The following is an 18,792-nucleotide window of genomic DNA, read 5'->3' on the forward strand; positions in this document are numbered from 1 at the left end:
GGGAGATTGTCGAACTGCAGAAAAGCGGCATCTTGGATCTTGGATTTCTGCATTCGAGAGAGGCTCCTGTCCGCCACACCTGCCGCCCAGCGCTCGGAATTACCCTCCTGTCTGCTCCCAGCCCTCCCAGGCAGTCTCCGGGTCCTCAGCGCCCCGCGCGCCCATCCCAAGCCGGCCGCGGGCTCTGAGGGCTCCGCTGGCCCGCGGCCCGGCTCCCGGGCCCCTCTGCGCCGCTGGCCCTGGGCTTCGCCGCGGAGGCTGCTGCCCTCGCCCTTGATGCGCCGCCGCCCGCGCTCTCCCCCCGCAGACCCACCGCAGCCCGGGTTCGAGGCGGAAGCGCCGAGGCTGGGCCACGCCGACCGCACCTGCGCCCTCCCCGCCCAGCTCCCGCCCCAGCCGGGGCCCAGCGCACCGCGGCGGGTCTCGCGCCCGGGAACGGCGGCGGCTCGTGCCCGGCACGGCAGCAGCAGCGGCAGCTCGCGCTCGCGCTCCGGCCGGGGAGCGCGCGGGGCGGGCGGGGGAGGGCGCAGCGCGGCGCGGCCGGCGGGCGGGCGGCGTGGCGGCGGCAGCATGGGCGCGGGCACCGGCGGGGGTTGCGGGCGTCCGGCTCCCCGCCCGGCCCGGCCCGCTCCCGGCGCGCGGCCGCCGCAGCCCCCGCAGCCGGCTGGGAGACTGTCCCCGCAGCCGGCGCAACTTGCCTCGGACCCTCTGTGAGCGGCAGCGGCGGCGGCGGCGCGCGCGGGGCTGGGCGGGAGCGGGAGAGGCGTGCGGGCGCCCGGCGCGATGCCTCCGGCCGGCGGCCCCCGAGCGCCGCGTCCCGCCGCGCTGCCCCGCAGCCTGTCCCGCCTGCGCGAGTGCCCGGGCCGCTCCCGCATCGTGCTGGCGCTCGGGGCCACGCAGATGGCGCTCGGATGCCTCATCGTGGCCGTCAGCTTCGCCGCGCTGGCGCTCACCACCTCGGCCCGCGTCCGCCACTCCTGCCCCTTCTGGGCCGGCTTCTCGGTGAGTGTCGGCGGCCGGGCGGATTCGGGCCCCGGGGACTGCGCGGGCGGGGAACTGGGGGCCCTGCGGCCGCCGGGACAGACCACGGCGGGCGGCAAGTTCCCGGCGCCAACGCCGGGGCCGGGCAGCTGCGGCGCTGGGCGCAGTTCGAAACTCCGAGCGGAATAACTCCAGGGCCGCTCTCGGAGCATCGCGTTCCCGCTCCTATTGCGCTGATACCCGGAGTTACTTTTCTTAGAGGAAACCGCAGCCCGGCGCCCGCGGTCCTCCGAGCCCGCAGCGGCCAGAGGGAGCGCCGGGGACCGCGCGCGTGGGGACTCGACCTCGCCGGCCGCGGCCGCGGCGAGGACGTGGGATCCGAACCCAGAGCGGAGCAGCGTCTGGGCGCGCCTCTAGCCTTCACCGCGGCCCTGGTCGCCGGTCGGGGGCGCGGGGCACGTCTCATCGGGTTGCGGCTCAGCCCGGATTATGGCGACCGGCCGGACCCTGTGGTCACTCGCCGACTTGGCTTCGGGGACTTCTGGTTTCCCGCGTCCGCCCTCACCGGCGTGGCTTGTGGGTGGCGGGACTGGGCGGGCGACCCGCATCCGGCGTCCTGCGGGGAGCGGGGCGGGGTGGGGGGCGAAGGACGGGGGACGGCGTGCTTTCTGAGCTCCAGACCTCAGGAATGACTGATTTTCAGACTCTTAACCACCAAATCACAGAAGCCAGTGATGAACAGATACCCGTAGGAGAGAGACACCGGGACATCTCTATTAAAGTAACTGTCCCCAAGAGTTAATTTTTTGGCATTTTGCTGACGGTTCCCCCCATATCAACAAAGAATGGACGTTATGGGAATGGGAGAGAGACTTGCAGAGCAGATATTTATGAAGAGAGGCACTTGTTCTGAGAACTCCTGACATCTGTAACTGGAATTAGTGTACGGTGCTGAAATACATCGCATAGGCTTGTTAACTCAGTATGTTTTGATTCCATCTATGTAATTCCAAACTAAGCCTTTAAATAATGTTTGCTATTTGTTCTTGAGTTTTAACGTTTGAAAAATTGGTCCAGCTTTGCTTATTTGTTGATTTCATAATGGTCTTTGTTCTCTAAGTTCATTGCATGGCTTTTACCCTAACATCTGAGCAAAATTGCCTGTGGAACACCTCGATGGATACAGGTGTGGCTGTTCATCCTAATGGGGGTATTAATTTTCTTTTTTTGGGGGGGTCTTTCTAGGTCATTGTTTTTTATTGCATTTTAGGTTTTGGGGTACATGTGAAGAACATGCAAGATTGTTGCATAGGTACAGGTATTAATTTTAAAAGCTTACTTCAGATCAAGGGTGAGACTTGGTGAGCTGAATAGGGTCAACAGAATGTGTGGTGACAGCTGAGAGTGTTCAAATAAAAGAGGCAGTTGGAGGCAAGCGCATGGGAGCGGTGATTCAAATACCCCTCTGTATAGTTTTCGCACATCTGTTGCATGGTTTTAGCATTATTTAATATGCATTGTTGTTATGTCTGTCTAGCGGGCACTGAGGTTTAAGTCTGCTGGAACCAGCCTACAGGTGGCAGACTGTAGTGGTGAATTAGCTCCACTTCCTGGTTCCTCCCTGAAACCCCCCTTCCTGGTTTAGCTTTGGGTTCCCGAGGGTGTGGAGACAGAACTGCCTTTTAATAATAAACCTAAAGGGGAAGACAGTAAGTGGACGCAGCAGAAAAGCTGTTTATGTGAAAAATGCAAATCCACTCCGTTTTAGTTTAAGGAGTTAAATAAATATGTAAAACAGTTAATTCAGTTTGCGTTTGCAGTGCTATTTTCTTCAACAACTCCAACCTGTTCTTTTTTTCTCCCCTTAAAAGGCAGGATCTCCCTCTGTTGCCCAGGCTGAAATGCAGTGGCACTATCATAGCACACTGAAGCCTGGAACCCCTGGGCTGAAGTGATCCTCCTGCCTCTGACTCACAAGTAGCTAGGACTACAGGTGTGTATCACCATGCCTGGCTAATATTAAAACACTTTTTTTCTTTTAAAAAAAAGAGATGGGGTCTCACTATGTTGGCCACGCTGGATTCAAACTCACACTCCTTACCTCAAGGGATCCTCTTGCCTCAGCCTCCCAAAGCACTGGGATTACAAGCTTGAGCCACTGTGCCTTGCTTATAACCTGTTAGTTCTAACTTCCCATGTTTCAGAGTAATTCCACAAAGTTCCGCGATGTATGGACCTGCCTCTAGGCTCTGGGGATCAACAATGAACACAGCATACTCTGCTTACATTTTAGAGATGATAAAGTAACTTCTGTCCTGCGTCCTCCATCTCCCACATTCCTGTCTGTTTTCATGGGCTGCTTTTCTGTCTTGAGACGTACTTTGCTGCGAGCACCTTGGAGGTTCGTTCAGGATGGTACCGTGGATACCATTCACCTGTTGTCTCCAGCCTACTTCACTGAAACCCTGAGTGGTTCCAGCTGTGTTGGGATAGATTTGGACATTAACATGGTTGTGAGCGGGGAACACGGAGCCATTGCCATATGTACACCTGCCCTCTGAAATTGGTGAAACTGCCTCACTGAGGTTGTTCTTCATTTAAGAATGGCAGCTGGGCTGGCTGGGCTGGCTTTATACAGAAAGCCACACTGTGGGGCTGAGAGGTGCGCTCTGCTTTCCCTAAATCTTCTAAAATGGGACCTATGTGCTCGTTAGCAACACGTGGCTTTCTAGGCCCTCTCTGTAGTTTGCACATAGTGAAAACCCATTGTAAAAATAACTCTCGGCCTGGTGCGGTGGCTGACGCCTGTAATCTCAGCACTTTGGGAGGCCGAGGCTGGTGGATCGGGAGGCCGAGGCTGGTGGATCACGAGGTCAAGAGATCAAGACCATCTTGGCCAGCACGGTGAAGCCCTGTCTCTACTAAAAATACAAAAATTAGCTGGGCGTGGTGGCACATGCCTGTACTCCCAGCTGCTCAGGAGGCTCAGGCAGGAAAATTGTTTGAACCTGCGAGTCGGAGGTTGCGGTGAGCCAAGATCACACCACTGTACTCCATTCTGGGCCACAGAACGAGACTCCATCTCAAACAAAACAAAACACAGCTTTTCTAGATTTAAGAAACAATAGCTAAGACAGCCCACACTTAGTGAACACTTACTTATTGTATGTGTAATAGCCCATCCCTCTGGTGGCGTCTGCCTGCTGGTGCTCAGGATCTTGTGTGGTTCCCTCTCCCTGAGTTTGGACGGGGCCTCTGATTTGCCTTAGCCAGTGGGACACAGCAGAACTGAGCCTGACTGTTCCAAGCCGAGCCTTGAGAAATCTTGGTGCTTCTGCTGAGTAAACTGAGGGGAAGAGGGATGAGTGACTTGCTCAAGGTCACTCAGCTACGAAGTAGCTTTGAACTTAGTTGCTCTGACTTTAGAGGCCAAACTCCTGCTAACCATTAGGCAGAAGGAGATGAAATGAAGCATGCTGGTAAAGGGGTCTGCATCGGCAAGGAGGCAGCTCTCTCTGTTTCTTAGGAAAAGCATAAAACATGCCTGGAAAGGTGAGGATACAAGAGAAATGTAAGGAGCCATTCCACTGCGGCAAGTTGAAGTTGAAGGTTGAAAGGGGAGGACTCGGCAAGGTTGAAGATGTGAGGGGGAGGCAGGCCTGGCCAGAGGGCTGTGATGAACATAGAACTGTGCAGTTTCCACTGTTTGAGGACCCCCTGCAGATGGTTTTCCTGTGCTGGGCTGTGCCATTCAGTGAGTCAGCAGGTGGATCCGTTCCCTTGTGGATAGACATCCTGCCTGTTTTGAGAGGTGATGAGCTGTGTTCATAGTTGAGAAGACTAAGAGAGCTGGGTGGAGGTCTTGAATAGGTCTCCTTTAATAGAGTAGCTTTGTTATTTTCATGGAGATTTTATTAATGCAAGGACTCAGGGGCAAACAATTACATTGTGGGTAATCCACATTACCGTTTACATATGTTGATAAAGACATAGCCATTGGGAGCTGACACTCTCTCTCTCTCTCACACACACACACACACTCTCTCTCTCTCTCTCTCTCTCTCTCTCTCTCTCTCTCTCTCTCTTTCTCTCTCCACCTCCCCCCTCTGTTTTTCCTTTAAAAAGCAACTCCACTGGATTTTTTTTCATACTCTCAAAGTAATACATACAAAGTGAAAATAACTGAAAATAAAAAAATGGCTAGGCATGGTGGCTCACACCTGTAATCCCAACGCTTTCGGAGACTGAGGCAGGTGGACCACCTGAGGTCAGGAGTTTGAGACCAACTGGGCCAAGATGGCGAAGCCTTGTCTCTGCTAAAAATACAAAAACTAGCCAGGTGTGATTGTGGGCACCTGTAATCCCAACTACTTGAGAGACTGAGGCAGGAGAATAGCTTGAACCCAGGAGATGACAGTTGCAGTGAGCTGAGGTCGCACCATTGCACTGCAGCCTGGGGGACAAGAGTGAAACTCCATCTCAAAAAAAAAAAACAAAAAACAAAAACCCCACAAACGATATATAGCTTTTGTCTACCCCAATTTTCTATCCAGAGACCACCAGCATTACCAGTGTTGTTTAATGCAATCCTTCTACGCTTTTCTTTATAATAATAAAATGTATTAGAATTTATATCTATGTATGAAAAATGTTTTTCTTTTTAAAAACAATTTACAAAACTGACGTACCACCCATAATACTCTGTAACTTCTTTTAAAAATTTAATGTATAACAAGTATTCTCAGCCATAACTCATTATTATTTTTAATTTAATGTCTGTGGAATAGTCCAGAGTGTGAATATGACAAGTTACTCAGTTACTCTCCTGCTGGGAATAATTTCTACCAGTTCTATGTCTCTGCAAACAATGCTGCTTATCCAGCCTGAGATGCCACTGCTTTTTTTTAAAGGATAGATTCTCCAAAGTGGAATTCCTAGTCGGTGAGTATTCAAATTGGGAGTTTTGTTAGCTGTTTCTGGCTTAATTTTCACAAAAGAATGTAGGCACATCCACCCGCAGAAGCCTACAGTGTGTGCCCCTTTTCCTGTCCTCTTGCAGTGTGGGATATTAGCAATGCTGAACATTTTCATTAATTTGATGGAAGCAGAAAGATAGTTCATTGGATCTGAATTTCCATGAATACTTTATTATGTGTTGCAAATATTTTCTTCTTTTGCTTAATTTTTGGTGTCTTGCCAGATAGAAAATTTTAAAACTTTTAATATAGTGCATCAATTTTGAGAGTACTGACAGTTTTATCATACGAAATCTTACAATTCAGAAACAGTATGCCTCTTCATTTCTTTGTTCCTTGTTTTATGCCCTTCAGAACGTGTTTTATGGGGATGTGTTCACGGTGGCAAAGTAGTTTTTCAGTCTCCCCTGAACTCCTCCTGGAAGCTAAACCAATCAGCAAGACAGCCGTAGATAAAGCTTAAAGAGAATATGGTCAACAAAGTGAGGGGGACTCACTCCCCACCTGTCTAGTCCCTGGGGTGGGTGGGTGGGCGTGGCCAAAGCACTAGCATCAGAAGGACCTGGGAAAGAGCTGCCTGGCCTCAGGGGAGTGATGGGAAATGAAAGGAACTGTTGATGCGTCGTGAGTGGAAACTAAAAACTACCATGCGCTGCTCACCCCTAAAAGTAGAATGGAAGTCTGGATGGGCAGACCTGAGAGCAACTGGCAAAACTGGAAAGGGGCTCCAGGCTTCTGGCGACAGGTGAGAGCAATCGAATGCATGTGGTGTGGGATAATCAGTGTCGATGTGGTGGCACAGGCCTCGGAGAATCTTAGAAATGCACAGCAAGTCCTCTCTTCTAGAAGGACAGCACCTCACCAGGAACATTACGGGAAACATACACCAAATTGAGCAGAAGACAGATGGTGAGAGAGAGAATAGGTTCAGATGGTGGCGGTGTGGAGGGGGACCCCCAAGGAAAAAGGTCTCAAAAACTACTTTAACAGCAAAAGATAACACCAAAAGCTGAGAGCCTCTAGACTTGGCAAAGAAAGACTTCAACATTCTAGAGCTGGAGCAAAGGACTAGAGGCAAGAGATCTTTCCGAGCTTTACAGAGGTTCTGGACTTGGTGATGGGAAACAAGTGGTTACATGGAGAATTCCTATTTTGGGTCTTTCACAGATCAGTAGAGCCCAGTGGGAAGGCTATCTGAGTCCATCTTCATTAGGAACTTTCCTGATCTATTAGGAACTTCCTTCTAATAGATCTGGAAAATCTACCCCATTTAATCATGGGCAACAAAAAAGGAATATGATCCAAACTCATGCAATATTGATTCAGTGAAAACATGATGAAAATGAACCATAATGGTACTACTGAAAATGAGAGCACATCAGGAAAATTATAAATTAATATATCAATATAAGCTAAAGGAGAATAAAGTTTTACAAGAGTAGTATGAATCAGAAATTTTATTTTATTTATTTATTTTTGAGATGGAGTCTCCCTGTGTTCCTCAGGCTGGAGTGCAATGATGTGATCTTGTCTTACCACAGCCTCTTCCTCCTAGGTTCAAGCGATTCTCCTGTCTCAGCCTCTTGAGTAGCTGGGATTACAGGCTCACTCCACCATACTCAGCTAATTTTTGTATTTTTAGTAGAGACAGGGTTTCACCATCTTAGCCAGGCTGGTTTCAAACTTCTCACCTCAAGTGATCCACCCATCTTGGCCTCCCAAAATGCTGGGATTACAGATTTGAGCCACTGCAACCATCCTGAATCAGAAATTTTAAAAACTTAAAAAGATATGGCTAGATGACAGGAAATTCTGAAAGAACGGAGAGATGTCAGAAAAGAATTTGGAAAAAATGAGTTTCAAAAACGGAGACTAAATTAGAATGAACATGAGCAAATAGATACCCTCAGGAAGCACACAAGTAAAAATAGAGGATTAAAAGGAGAAAAATTTTAAAAAGGGGGATAAAGTGAATTAAAGGAATGTAGGAGACAGGCAAAGGAGGTCCAGTATTTGTATAATTAGCGTCTAAGGACAGAAAAAGCAATAGATTAGCATAAATATTTACAACTATATTGCAATAAAACTTTCCTGAAATAAATGAAGATTTGAAAGGTTATATTGTGTAACTGGGAAAAATCAATGGAGAGTAGTCAACATTGATAGGTTTCCCTGTAAAATAATGCATTTTAAAGATAAGGAAAAAAACCTGACAGGGCATGGTGGTTCATACCTGTAATTCCTGAACTTTGGGAGGCTGATGCAGGTGGCGGATTACATGAGGCAGAAGTTGAAGACCCACCTGGACAACATTAAAAAAAACAATTTCTACCAAAAATACAAAAAATTAGTTGGGCATGGTGACACATGAATGTAGTTCCAAGCTACTCAGGAGACTGAGGTGGGAGGATCCACCTGAGTCTGAGGTTGAGACTAGAGTGAGCTGAGATTGTGCCACTCCAGCCTAGGCAACAGAGAGGCACCCTGTCTGAAAAACAAAAATAAAACAACCAACCAAAAACCAAACAACAAAACACACACATGAAAACCCCTCTTGGGCACCAGGTAAAAAAAGTCCTAGTCATTTGAAGATATGGTGCACTGGAATGCTCATAGCCAAATTCTATACTCAAAAACAATGAAACGCTACATATTTTTTCTGGAATTTTTTTGAAATAATTTCTAACAACAGAAATTTGCAGAACAGAATGAAGAATTTCTGTGTCTCTTCACTTAAACGTTCCTGAATTGTAAACATTTTATTGCATTTGCCCCATGGCTTGTGTTTGTGCACATTATCTTTCTCAAGGTAAAAAATACCTCAATTGTCATTAGATTTTTTCTCAATGTTTTGGGCAAAAGCTGTAGACGTGATGTTGCATCACCCCTAAAAAACCCAGTGTATATTCTCACCATTCATGGATACTCTTTACCTACTCATCATAAACCTCTCCAGATTAGGAAATCAGCCCTGGAAGAACATTGTCATCCAATCTGTAGACCCCATTCCAATTCATTGTCATTCAATCTATAGACCTCATTCTGATTTCATCAACTGCCCAAATGGTGATTCTTTTTCCTCTCTGGCTCAGGGTCCTACCTAAGAACATGGCGCATTTCTTGTGCCTCTTCACTCTCCTCAGTCTTTTTGTCTCTGTCTCACGTTTTCCACAGTTTTGAAGAGCACAGGATGACCCTGAACCTGGATCCATCTGATTTCTCCTCATGGCCAGACTCGGCTCATGCGTTCTTGGCAGGACGATGCCAAAGATGCCATGCTTTTCTCAGTGCATCCTATCAGGAGGCATTGATGTCAGCCCTTCCCACTACTGGTGTTGTTCACCTTGATCACCTAATGTTATTGCCGTCTGCCAGGTGTCATCATTTTAAATTCACCATTTCCCCTTGATTATAATTTGTATGGGGAAGTCTCAGATTCTGCCAAAATCCTGTATTTGGTCAAACCTCTATCTTTGAGTTTTTACTGCTGTTGATGAGTGCCACCCAAATTAGCCTAGTCTCCAATGGTTGCCAAGTCATAATTTTCTATTTCCATCATTCCTTCTACATTTATTAATTGTTACTCTACTGTAGGAAGGGCTTTCCGATTCTCTCCTATAGATGTATGTATGGATTTACGAATTCATTTTGGAGCGTGGGGTGCAGATATCTCATCAACATACTGATTTCATTTTCTTTGGATGTATACCCGAAGGTGGAATTGCTGCATAGGATAGAGCTATTTTTACATTTTAATGGTGCTTCTGTACTGTTTTCCATCATGGGCGTACTAACTTAACCTTCTCACCAGCAATAAAATCATTCTCCGTATTCCAGATCTTGCCAACGCTTGCTGTCTTTTGTCTTTTTGAAAAAAAAATTCTAACAGGTGTGAGGTGACATCTCATTGTGGTTTAGATTTGTTTTTCCCTCATGATTAGTGATGTTGAACATTTTTTCCATATGCTTGTTGGCCATTTGTATGTCTTCTTTTACGAAATGTATATTCATGAACTCCAACCTCTCTCCCCTGTGCATCTCTGTTCATCTAGTGGTGACACTTTTCTCTCTAAAAATCTGTTTAAATCTGCCTTTTCTATTAGTACACCAGACTACATGACAGCTGTGATCAAGATCTCCCTCACTGAAGCCAAATGGTTTCTTTATACTTCCACCACCCCCATCTTATACTCTATAGCCCCACAGGAAGAATCCCTGTCCCTGGTTCATTTTAAAATCTTCAAAATAAAACAGACCTTGCAGGGTCTACATAATTTGAGTATGTGAAAGAGTTCTTTTTTCTTTTGTATTTCACATTTTTATTTGGGAGAATTTTGAACTGGAATTTTGAAAAGGTCAAAAGTACTATATCTGATAGTTTTATTGAAGAGTAATGAAATTCTAACAAAGCCTGGGACGTTTTCTTCAGACTCTGTTGTTCCCTTGTTTGTTGATGAGTTTAAAACCCACGTGGGGTTTTCTTTGCCATCACAGAGCTCTTCTCAGGATGACAGTCATGGAAGGAAATAAGTTGACAGACACAGAAATGGCTAGAACACTGCTTCCTCTCTGTCCCCAGGACCTCGCCCTCCTTGGCTCCCCATAGGCACCTGCTGCTGGGAACATCACCTGATGGGTGGGAAGGGGGGTTTTCTCAGGGTCTTTGAGAAGCCTCTCCTGCCTTCGTGGCAGAGGTGGGGTACGCAGTGGCTCCTCAGCTTTTCTGGAGCTCTGGCTACATGTCTGCCTGTGTGTTTGGCCAGGTGCAGCCCAGCCTTTCTCTCTGGAGGCCTAGCGAGTCTAAGATACGGTTCCCAGGCCCACTGTCCACTCGTGTGCCTGGGCTTCAGGCCTACCTGAATTACATTCCTGCATTTAAGCATTTAAAAATTTTTAACCAGCTTGACTGAGGTATGATGATTGCTAAAAATTTGTCATACTCAGGGTACATGTTTAAGGTATACAGTATGGTGTTTTGATAGAAGTATACCTGTGAAATGTTTTGATATATCTGTGAAATCAAGCTAATTGACATATCCATCACCTGACATGGTTATGTGTGTGTGTGTATGAATATTTATGACCTACTCCCTTAACAGACTTCAAGTACACAAGGCAGTATTATGAACTGTACTTGCCAGACTGTACGTTAGAACCCCAGTACAGACTCATCTTATAACTGAAAATGTGCACACTTTGGCTAACGTCTCCCCATTGTTGAAATCATGTTTTGGAATTGTAGTTTCAATTTATAAGCTTGGACTGCTCTTATCTGTACTTCCAACTGCTGATGGAAGTGTCATAATTTACCTGAAGGACACGGTAGAGTGAGATTGCAGGGGGGTGGGGGGTGACATATGCAGCCTGCAGGGATGGACAGTGTTAAAACACTGGCATTTGTAGGGGAGGAAGGGGTGTCGGTGAGTCAAGTATTTAGAGTGTAATAAATGTAAACAAATGACTTCCTTCACCTCCCAGCTACTAGAGCCTGTGACATAATTATCACATAAACATTCAAGTTATTTGTTCTAAAATAAATCCTTAAAGTTTAAGCTCATTCTGTTGCAGAGAAAACAGAGAACATGTGAAACTTCATGAAAAACCACATTTTTATTTCAAAAGTAAACCTCGAAGTTAACTAATTATAAGAGATGTGCTGGCTTCTCATCTGTAATGAGAAATTACAGATAATGGCTTTGATAGTGAATAGGGATAGTGATTTTGAAAGACATTTTTTGAACCCTCAGCAGAATTTGAAAGGATTATGATAATGATACCTACTTAACATGTTAATAAGCAACTTAGCCACAATGAGCAGATACTCATCAGTCTCCTGATTTTTTTTTTTAAAAAAAGCATTTTTTTTTTCAATTATACCCGAGTTCTTTTCTACCATTTGCAAAGGGATACTACTTTTTTAGAACTTGATTTCTGATCCAGTATCAGAAAAAAGCAGAGGAACATAGCATCTGCTTCACACCTGCCAATTCATTGAATCCAGCGTTGGAGACACCCAGGTCCTCTAGGCCTGCGCCTGCCTTTGGTGCCTTGAGAGGACATGAGGCTCCCCAGAGCCGACTCCTCAAGAAGCGGAAGTAACACCTAAGAAATGTGAGCGGGTTAACAGGCTGTGAGTCTGTTACAGCCTAGTCAGTAGCTGCTCCTCAAGATTGGCTTTTTTTTTTGGAAAAAAGAGAATGTGTTTAAAAAGTACACACACACACACACACACGCACACGCACACCCTCATGATACTTTATTATTTTATTGTCATATCATCAGTAACAACAACAACAAAACGAAGAAGAAAACAAAAACCTTTGAAACTCCCTGAGCACAGCACCTGCCCAGTGACTTCAGAAGTTCTACTTCAAAGTTCTACCTATGGATGCTCCCACTGGCCCAGATGCGTGCCTCTTGGTGCGTGGAGTGACATCTGAGAGAGTTTAAGGAAGTAGAGAAGCACTGTTTCTGTATAGAGAAAAAGCCCTGCTGTGACACATTGCCCTGGTACTGAAAGCACTTTTTTTTTAATACATACTATGTGTGTATGTGTGTATATGTATATATATTTTAATATATTATATATAATACGTATATATTTATGTACATATATATGTGTATAGATATGTATATATCTATATACATATATGTATATATATACATATTACACGTATGTATATATGTTTATATATATTTTAATATATAATATATATTTATGTATATATTTATGTGTAAATATATATAAATGTATTTATATAAATATAAATTTATATTTTTTATATAAATATAAATTTATAATTTATATATAAATTATATATACATTTATTTAATTTTATCTTAAATATATAAAATTTATGTAATATAAATTTATAAATGTATAGAGATATATATCTATATATAAATTTATATATAAATTTATATATATAATGTATATATTTATATACATACACACACAATAATGTGTTATGTATAATATATATTATGTATAATGTATGTGTATTGTATATAATGTATATTATATATAATGTGCATTATATATAATATGTGCTTTTCATATATTCTGTTATCTTTTTCATATATTACTAATCGTTTCATATATTACCAATTCTTTTCATATATTACTGTTAGCATCATCATCACCATATGGTTTTATAAAACCACATATATATGGTTTTATGCGCAGATATATATGAAAACATATGTTTTATGATGGTGATGATAATCATGGTGATGATAATGATAACAGCAATATATGTTCATGAAAATAGACAGTATGGAAAGGTACAAAATGAAAGCAGAAACTACTCCTCAGCTCCTGCCCTCCCTGTTCCTCAGAATTAAATATTTCAGCCCTCTGTTATTAGTTCTTCGGTGACAAGCACACCATTGTCTTCGTAACCGACATCACTGAAGAAACATCTAATGCCAGCCTGGTTCGTCTGTTGTTGGTAACCTAACCTGTTTTTCTGGAAGCTGCTAGGGTCTACTCTTTGTTCTTGGTGTTCTGATATTTTGCAGAACTTAGTGATGGCTCTTAGCTACTCAATGTGTCCTTTCTTTAATGCTAAAAAAATTGTTCCTTGAGTATTTCCTCATGTCTTATTTCTGTTTTATGGAATTCCTGTTACTTAGGCATCTGACCTTCTATTTTGATCTTCCAGGTCTCTTAACTTCTCTCTCATAGTTTCCACTTCTGTGCTTCTGTGCTTTTTGCTTTATAATCCAGGAGATTTCTTTAATTCATCTTCTGGACCATTTATTGAATTTTAAAAATATTTCTTTATTTCAGTTGTGTAAATATATGGGGTAGAAGTATGATTTTGTTAAATACATAGATCATATAGTGGTCAATTCAGAGCTTTTAGGGTATCCATAACTAAAATATTGAACATTGTTTCCATTAAGTACATCTGTGACACAGGATTAGACAGTTGAAAGGACTCTGAGACTCCCCAGGTTATACTTGGGTAAAGGCTATCTCCTTTTTTTTTTTTTTTCTTATTTTTTGAGATGGAGTCTCACTCTGTTGCCCAAGCTGGAGTGCAGTGACACGATCTTGGCTCTCTGCAACCTCCAACCCCCAGGCTCAATCGATTCTCCTGCCTCAGCCTCCTGAGTAGCTGGGACTGCAGGTCGGAGCCACCACACCCTGCCTGGCTTTCTTTCTTTTTTTTTTTTTTTTTTTTTGAGACGGAGTTTCGCTCTTGTAGCCCAGGCTGGAGTGCAATGGCGCGATCTCGGCTCACCGCAACCTCCGCCTCCTGGGTTCAGGCAATTCTCCTGCCTCAGCCTCCTGAGTAGCTGGGATTACAGGCATGTGCCACCATACCCAGCTACTTTTTTGTATTTTTAGTAGAGACGGGTTTCACCATATTGACCAGGATGATCTCGATCTCTTGACCTTGTGATCCACCCGCCTCGGCCTCCCAAAGTGCTGGGATTACAGGCTTGAGCCACCGCACCCGGCCATGGCTTTCTTTTTTAAAGAGTTGGGGTCTTGCTGTGTCACCCAGGCTGGAGTGCAGTGGTGTGTTCATATTTCACTACAGCCTTAGACTCCTAGGCTCAAGGAACCCTCCTGATTCAACCTCCCAAGTTGGAGGACTACAGGCATCAGGAGCATGCCCAGCTAATTTTTAAATTTTTTGTAGAGGCAGGTTCTTGCTGTGTTGACCAGGCTGGTCTCAAATTCCTGGCCTCAAGCAGTCCTCCCACCTCAGCCTCCCAAAGTGTTGGGATTACAGGTGTGAGCCACTGTGCTAGAGGGAAGTGTACAGGGCAGGAGGAGGAAGTTCGCACAGGCCAATATCGGAGAGGTCCAGCCCACCCATGTGCTGCTCCCGGGGACCTTTCTCTGTTACACAGGATGTATTTTGTCTTCAGATTGTGAATCATTAAGATATTGATGACTGAGCACGTGGCTCATGCCTGTAATCCCAGCACTTTGGGAGGCCGAGGTGGGCGGATCACCTGAGATCAGGAATTGGAGACCAGCCTGACCAACATGGGGAAACCCCGTCTCTAATAAAAATACAAAATTAGCCAGGTATGGTGGCGCATTCCTGTAATCCCAGCTACTCAGGAGGCTGAGGAAGGAGCATCACCTGAACCTGGGAGGTGGAGGTTGTGGTGAGCTGAGATTGCGCCATTGCACTCCAGCCTGGGCAACAAGAGCGAAACTCTGGAGAAAAAAAAAAGATATTGGCAAGACTCTTGGCCTTGGGAGCAACAGGCTCGTCGGAGGAGTCGTCTTTCCTATGCCTTTGGTCAGGTATCTAGAACCAGGATGCGTGACGAATTCAGTGACAGAAACTCGGAGAACCAGGTGCAGACCATAATACTGAATGTTTTCTATAAACCGTCTGACCGTACAGCTTGCCCCTGGTCGGTCTTGGACCCGCATGGGTCGACATTAGTTGGTAGTTGTTACAGTTCATCCCTGTGTGGCTGGAGATCTTAGTGGTGCTTCTGAGCCTCTCTGGAGACTTAGCTCAGGGTTGTAACAGAACAGGTGAGATTAACTTATTATTTTATGCAGTATTTTTTAAATTATCATTTACTCTGTGACATTTTCTTAGTATTTGTCTTTTCTTTTGGTTGCATATATATGTTTTTCTTTCTACCTGAGGGTACTCGTTAGAAGTAAGAGATAAATTTTCTAGTTTCTTCCAGGGTCAGTTTTTCTGTGTATTGCTCTAAATCTTTATATTTGATAGTTTTGGTTTTCCTGAACAGTCTGGTGGCCCTTGGCTGTCCTTTGATGTTGATAGGGTTGATTAAAAGGTGTTTGGCATGTTTCCTTCCATGTCCCTGAGCTCCCCATCAAATGGGGGCATGGCCTGGCTCTTGTCTGGATGTGGGTTAGCATGTCAGCTGGAGGCCTCATCTTTGGTTGCTTGGGCTGGGTATAGGTGAGCTGCCTCTTCTGCCGTATCTTGGGCGAATATGAAGATGTCTGCTCTGGAGCATGACTTCTCAGTTTGAAAGTGGAAGAGGCTGATGGCTCATTTCTTTGGGGAGCTGCCTCTTCTGCCATATTTTGGGCTAATAGGAAGAGTGTCTGCTCTGGGGCATGACTTCTCAGTTTGAAAGTGGAAAAGGCTGATGGCTTATTTCTTTGGGGAGTACAGCATTCTTTTTTCCTCTGCCTGAGAACACATCCTGGGGCTGTAAGTGCTGGCGTGAGGCATGGTGGTCTGGAGACCTGGATCCGTCTGTATGCTGCAGGTAGCCTTTATTCCCCTGGTTTTCGATCCTGCTTATTGCTTTTGCTGGTGAAACTTGTGGACTCTGGGGGTTCCTGGGTGCAGCTCATCTTATCCCTCTAAAGCCTTTCTCCTTCATGTACTGAGTTGAGACTCTTCTCTCCGCTCCTGTGGCAGTAACTGATCTTAACTTTTATTCACTACTTCCAGTGGCCGTCGTTGTCTCCTCTTCCACCCAGATGAACTCCATCGGCAGAACTCCGGGGGAGCAGCTCACAGTCTCGGAGACTGATTAGCAGGGTCCATCTCCAGCTGGCGCTCTCTTGAGTCCTGACCCAGTTTTCCAAGTTTTTATTCTATATCTCTCTTTCCATAGCCTGGTGGAAACTTTCTGGACCTTACTCTGGTTATTGCAAGAAAAATAGTTTTGAAAATTTAAATTGACCCATTTTTTTCCCTATTGTGAATCATATTGGCCTGCAGCTCTTCCACCCATTAAATCAAGGGTGTTCGTTGTTTGAGGGAAGAGCATGTACTATCTAGAACAAAAAGCTCATTACTCAGCTTTGAGTCCAGGCACTGACTTTCTTGAGTCTCAAGAGAGACTACAGTCATGAAAACCAGGCTTTGTGGCAAGAGAAAAAGAATCATATTCCAGAAGCTTTCTTTTATATACTGAGAGCAAAGCTAGGAGGTATGAAAGTGATTTTATTCTTAAGTCCCAAGGTGGTAGGTTGGAGGAGATGATGGGAGAGAAGTTCCCCTCCACCAGGGAGTGGAAAGGAGGGGGAAAGAGAAAGCTATCTACGTCTGGGAGGAAGGACTCGGAGCAGGTGCAGAGATTTGGAAGTGAAGAAGCTTCTTGGGTCCCCACAAAGGGACACAGCACAGTAGCGCCCTGTACTACTCCACGTGGTTGAATGCACGAAGACCTGGTATTCGCCAGCTATCCCTACGCGTCTTCCGCCATGATGGAGGAGCCATAAGCTAGCCCTGGGGGAGGAAAACGTGTAGATCAGAGGCGGACAAACTTTTTCTGTACGGAGGAGTCAGTGTTCAGGCTTCGTGGCCATATGGTCTTTTGTGCCAGCTTCTCAACTCTGCCATCGCAGTGTGGAGGCAGCCCTAGACCATTCATCAGTGAATGGGGATAGCTGTGTTCTAGTCTAACTCTGTTTGCAGCAGGCCAGACTGGGCTCAGGGGTTATAGTTTGTTGACCTCTGGTGTAGAAGATTGGGTCTGAAATTTCCCATGGCCAGTGTGTGGAATAAATGCTTCTGCAAGTTTCGCTGTTGCTGTGGGAGATGTTCAACATAGCAGACAGGGAAGAGTCAGGCGCTCCCACAGGGCCCCTCATGGTGGGCAAAGAGACGTCCCTAGATGAGGCTGTGGGACAGATGTCCATAACTGGACCCTGTGGAGACTGTAGCCCAGTCTCAGAGGGTCCTCAGGGCCACCCAAAGCAGAGGTGTGGCAGAGCAGCAGGAGAATTGGCCACGCTCCCTGGGAATGATGACTCTGTAGTGCCCCTGCAAGGAACACTCTGGCGGTGGCCACAGCAAGGGCAAGGCTGACACCGAGAGACAGGCCAGCGGATCAGCAGGAGGACATTCCTAGGCCCAGACTCCTCTCTTTTTTAGCACCACTGGGCACTTCTGTCACTCACACAGGTGTCTGCATTTGAAGCCGTTACCTCCCTGCTTCTGACATACCCCACTGCTGACTTCACACCTGCACTTGGACAAGTCATAGACACTTAAAATTTAGGATGTGGGGCCGGACACAGTGCTCACGCCTGTAATCCTAGCACTTTGGGAGGCCGAGGCAGGCGGATTACAAGGTCAGGGGATTGAGACCACTCTGGCAAACACGATGAAACCCCGTCTCTACTCAAAATACAAAAAAATTAGCCAGGCATGGTGGCACGTGCCTGTAGTCCCAGCTACTCAGGAGGCTGAGGCAGGAGAATCACGTGAATCTGGGAGATGGAGGTTGCAGTGAGCTGGGGCTGTGCCACTACACTCTAGCCTGGGTGACAGAGCGAGACTCTTATCTAAAAAAGAAAACAATTTCAGGATGTCCCCAACAAAGTTGCTCATTTCCCCTCCAAATAAGCATCGTCTCTGTTTTCAAGGAGTGGAATCACCAGTCACCCGGTTTCTCTAGTGAGACACCAGTGGTCCTTCCTAACATAGACACTTGTCATCCTAGTGATTCTTTTTCAAAAACACCGACTTCTGCCCACCGTGTCTGTCTTACCCAGGTGATTCTGGTAGCCCCGTAACTGGCTGCTCCACTTCCGCTCTTGTCCTTCAGTTGGCCCTTCCCACGGCATCCGGAGAATCTTTATGACGCCTTTGTGAGAAGTCATATTCAGTTCCAGTTTTGGTAACTGTGGACCAGGTGTTGGGACTAACCCAACATCTCGGAGCTAGCAAAGCTGGACAGGTGGAATATGGGTGGGGTCAATGTGGTAGGCGGAATTGCGGTCCCCTGGAGAAGCCCACATCTCAGTCCCTAGAAGCCGTGACTGTGTCTCTCGTGGCAAAAAGGGACTTTGTGGATGTGATTTGGTTGAGGATCTTGAGACAGGAGACCATCCTGGATGATTTCCACAGGCCTCGTA

At 45.9% G+C, this 18,792-nt stretch overlaps 1 protein-coding gene across 3 annotated transcripts in view; it reads left to right on the forward strand.

Moving 5' to 3' along the window:
• Positions 1-542: 542 nt before the first annotated feature.
• The window catches only part of ENTREP2 (endosomal transmembrane epsin interactor 2), a 408,260-nt gene continuing 390,010 nt past the window's right edge, over positions 543-18,792 (forward strand). For all 3 annotated transcript variants that reach the window (XR_012517863.1, XM_074400122.1, XM_039479991.2), the window contains exon 1: positions 543-1,002. Coding sequence is in view for 2 of the 3 variants with exons in the window: in XM_074400122.1 (XP_074256223.1) it covers positions 784-1,002 (219 nt within the window). In the remaining variant the exon portion in view is untranslated. The remainder of the gene's footprint in view (positions 1,003-18,792) is intronic.

The sequence above is a fragment of the Saimiri boliviensis genome, chromosome 5 (assembly GCF_048565385.1).
Source record: "Saimiri boliviensis isolate mSaiBol1 chromosome 5, mSaiBol1.pri, whole genome shotgun sequence".
NCBI classification, from domain to species: Eukaryota; Metazoa; Chordata; class Mammalia; order Primates; family Cebidae; genus Saimiri; species Saimiri boliviensis.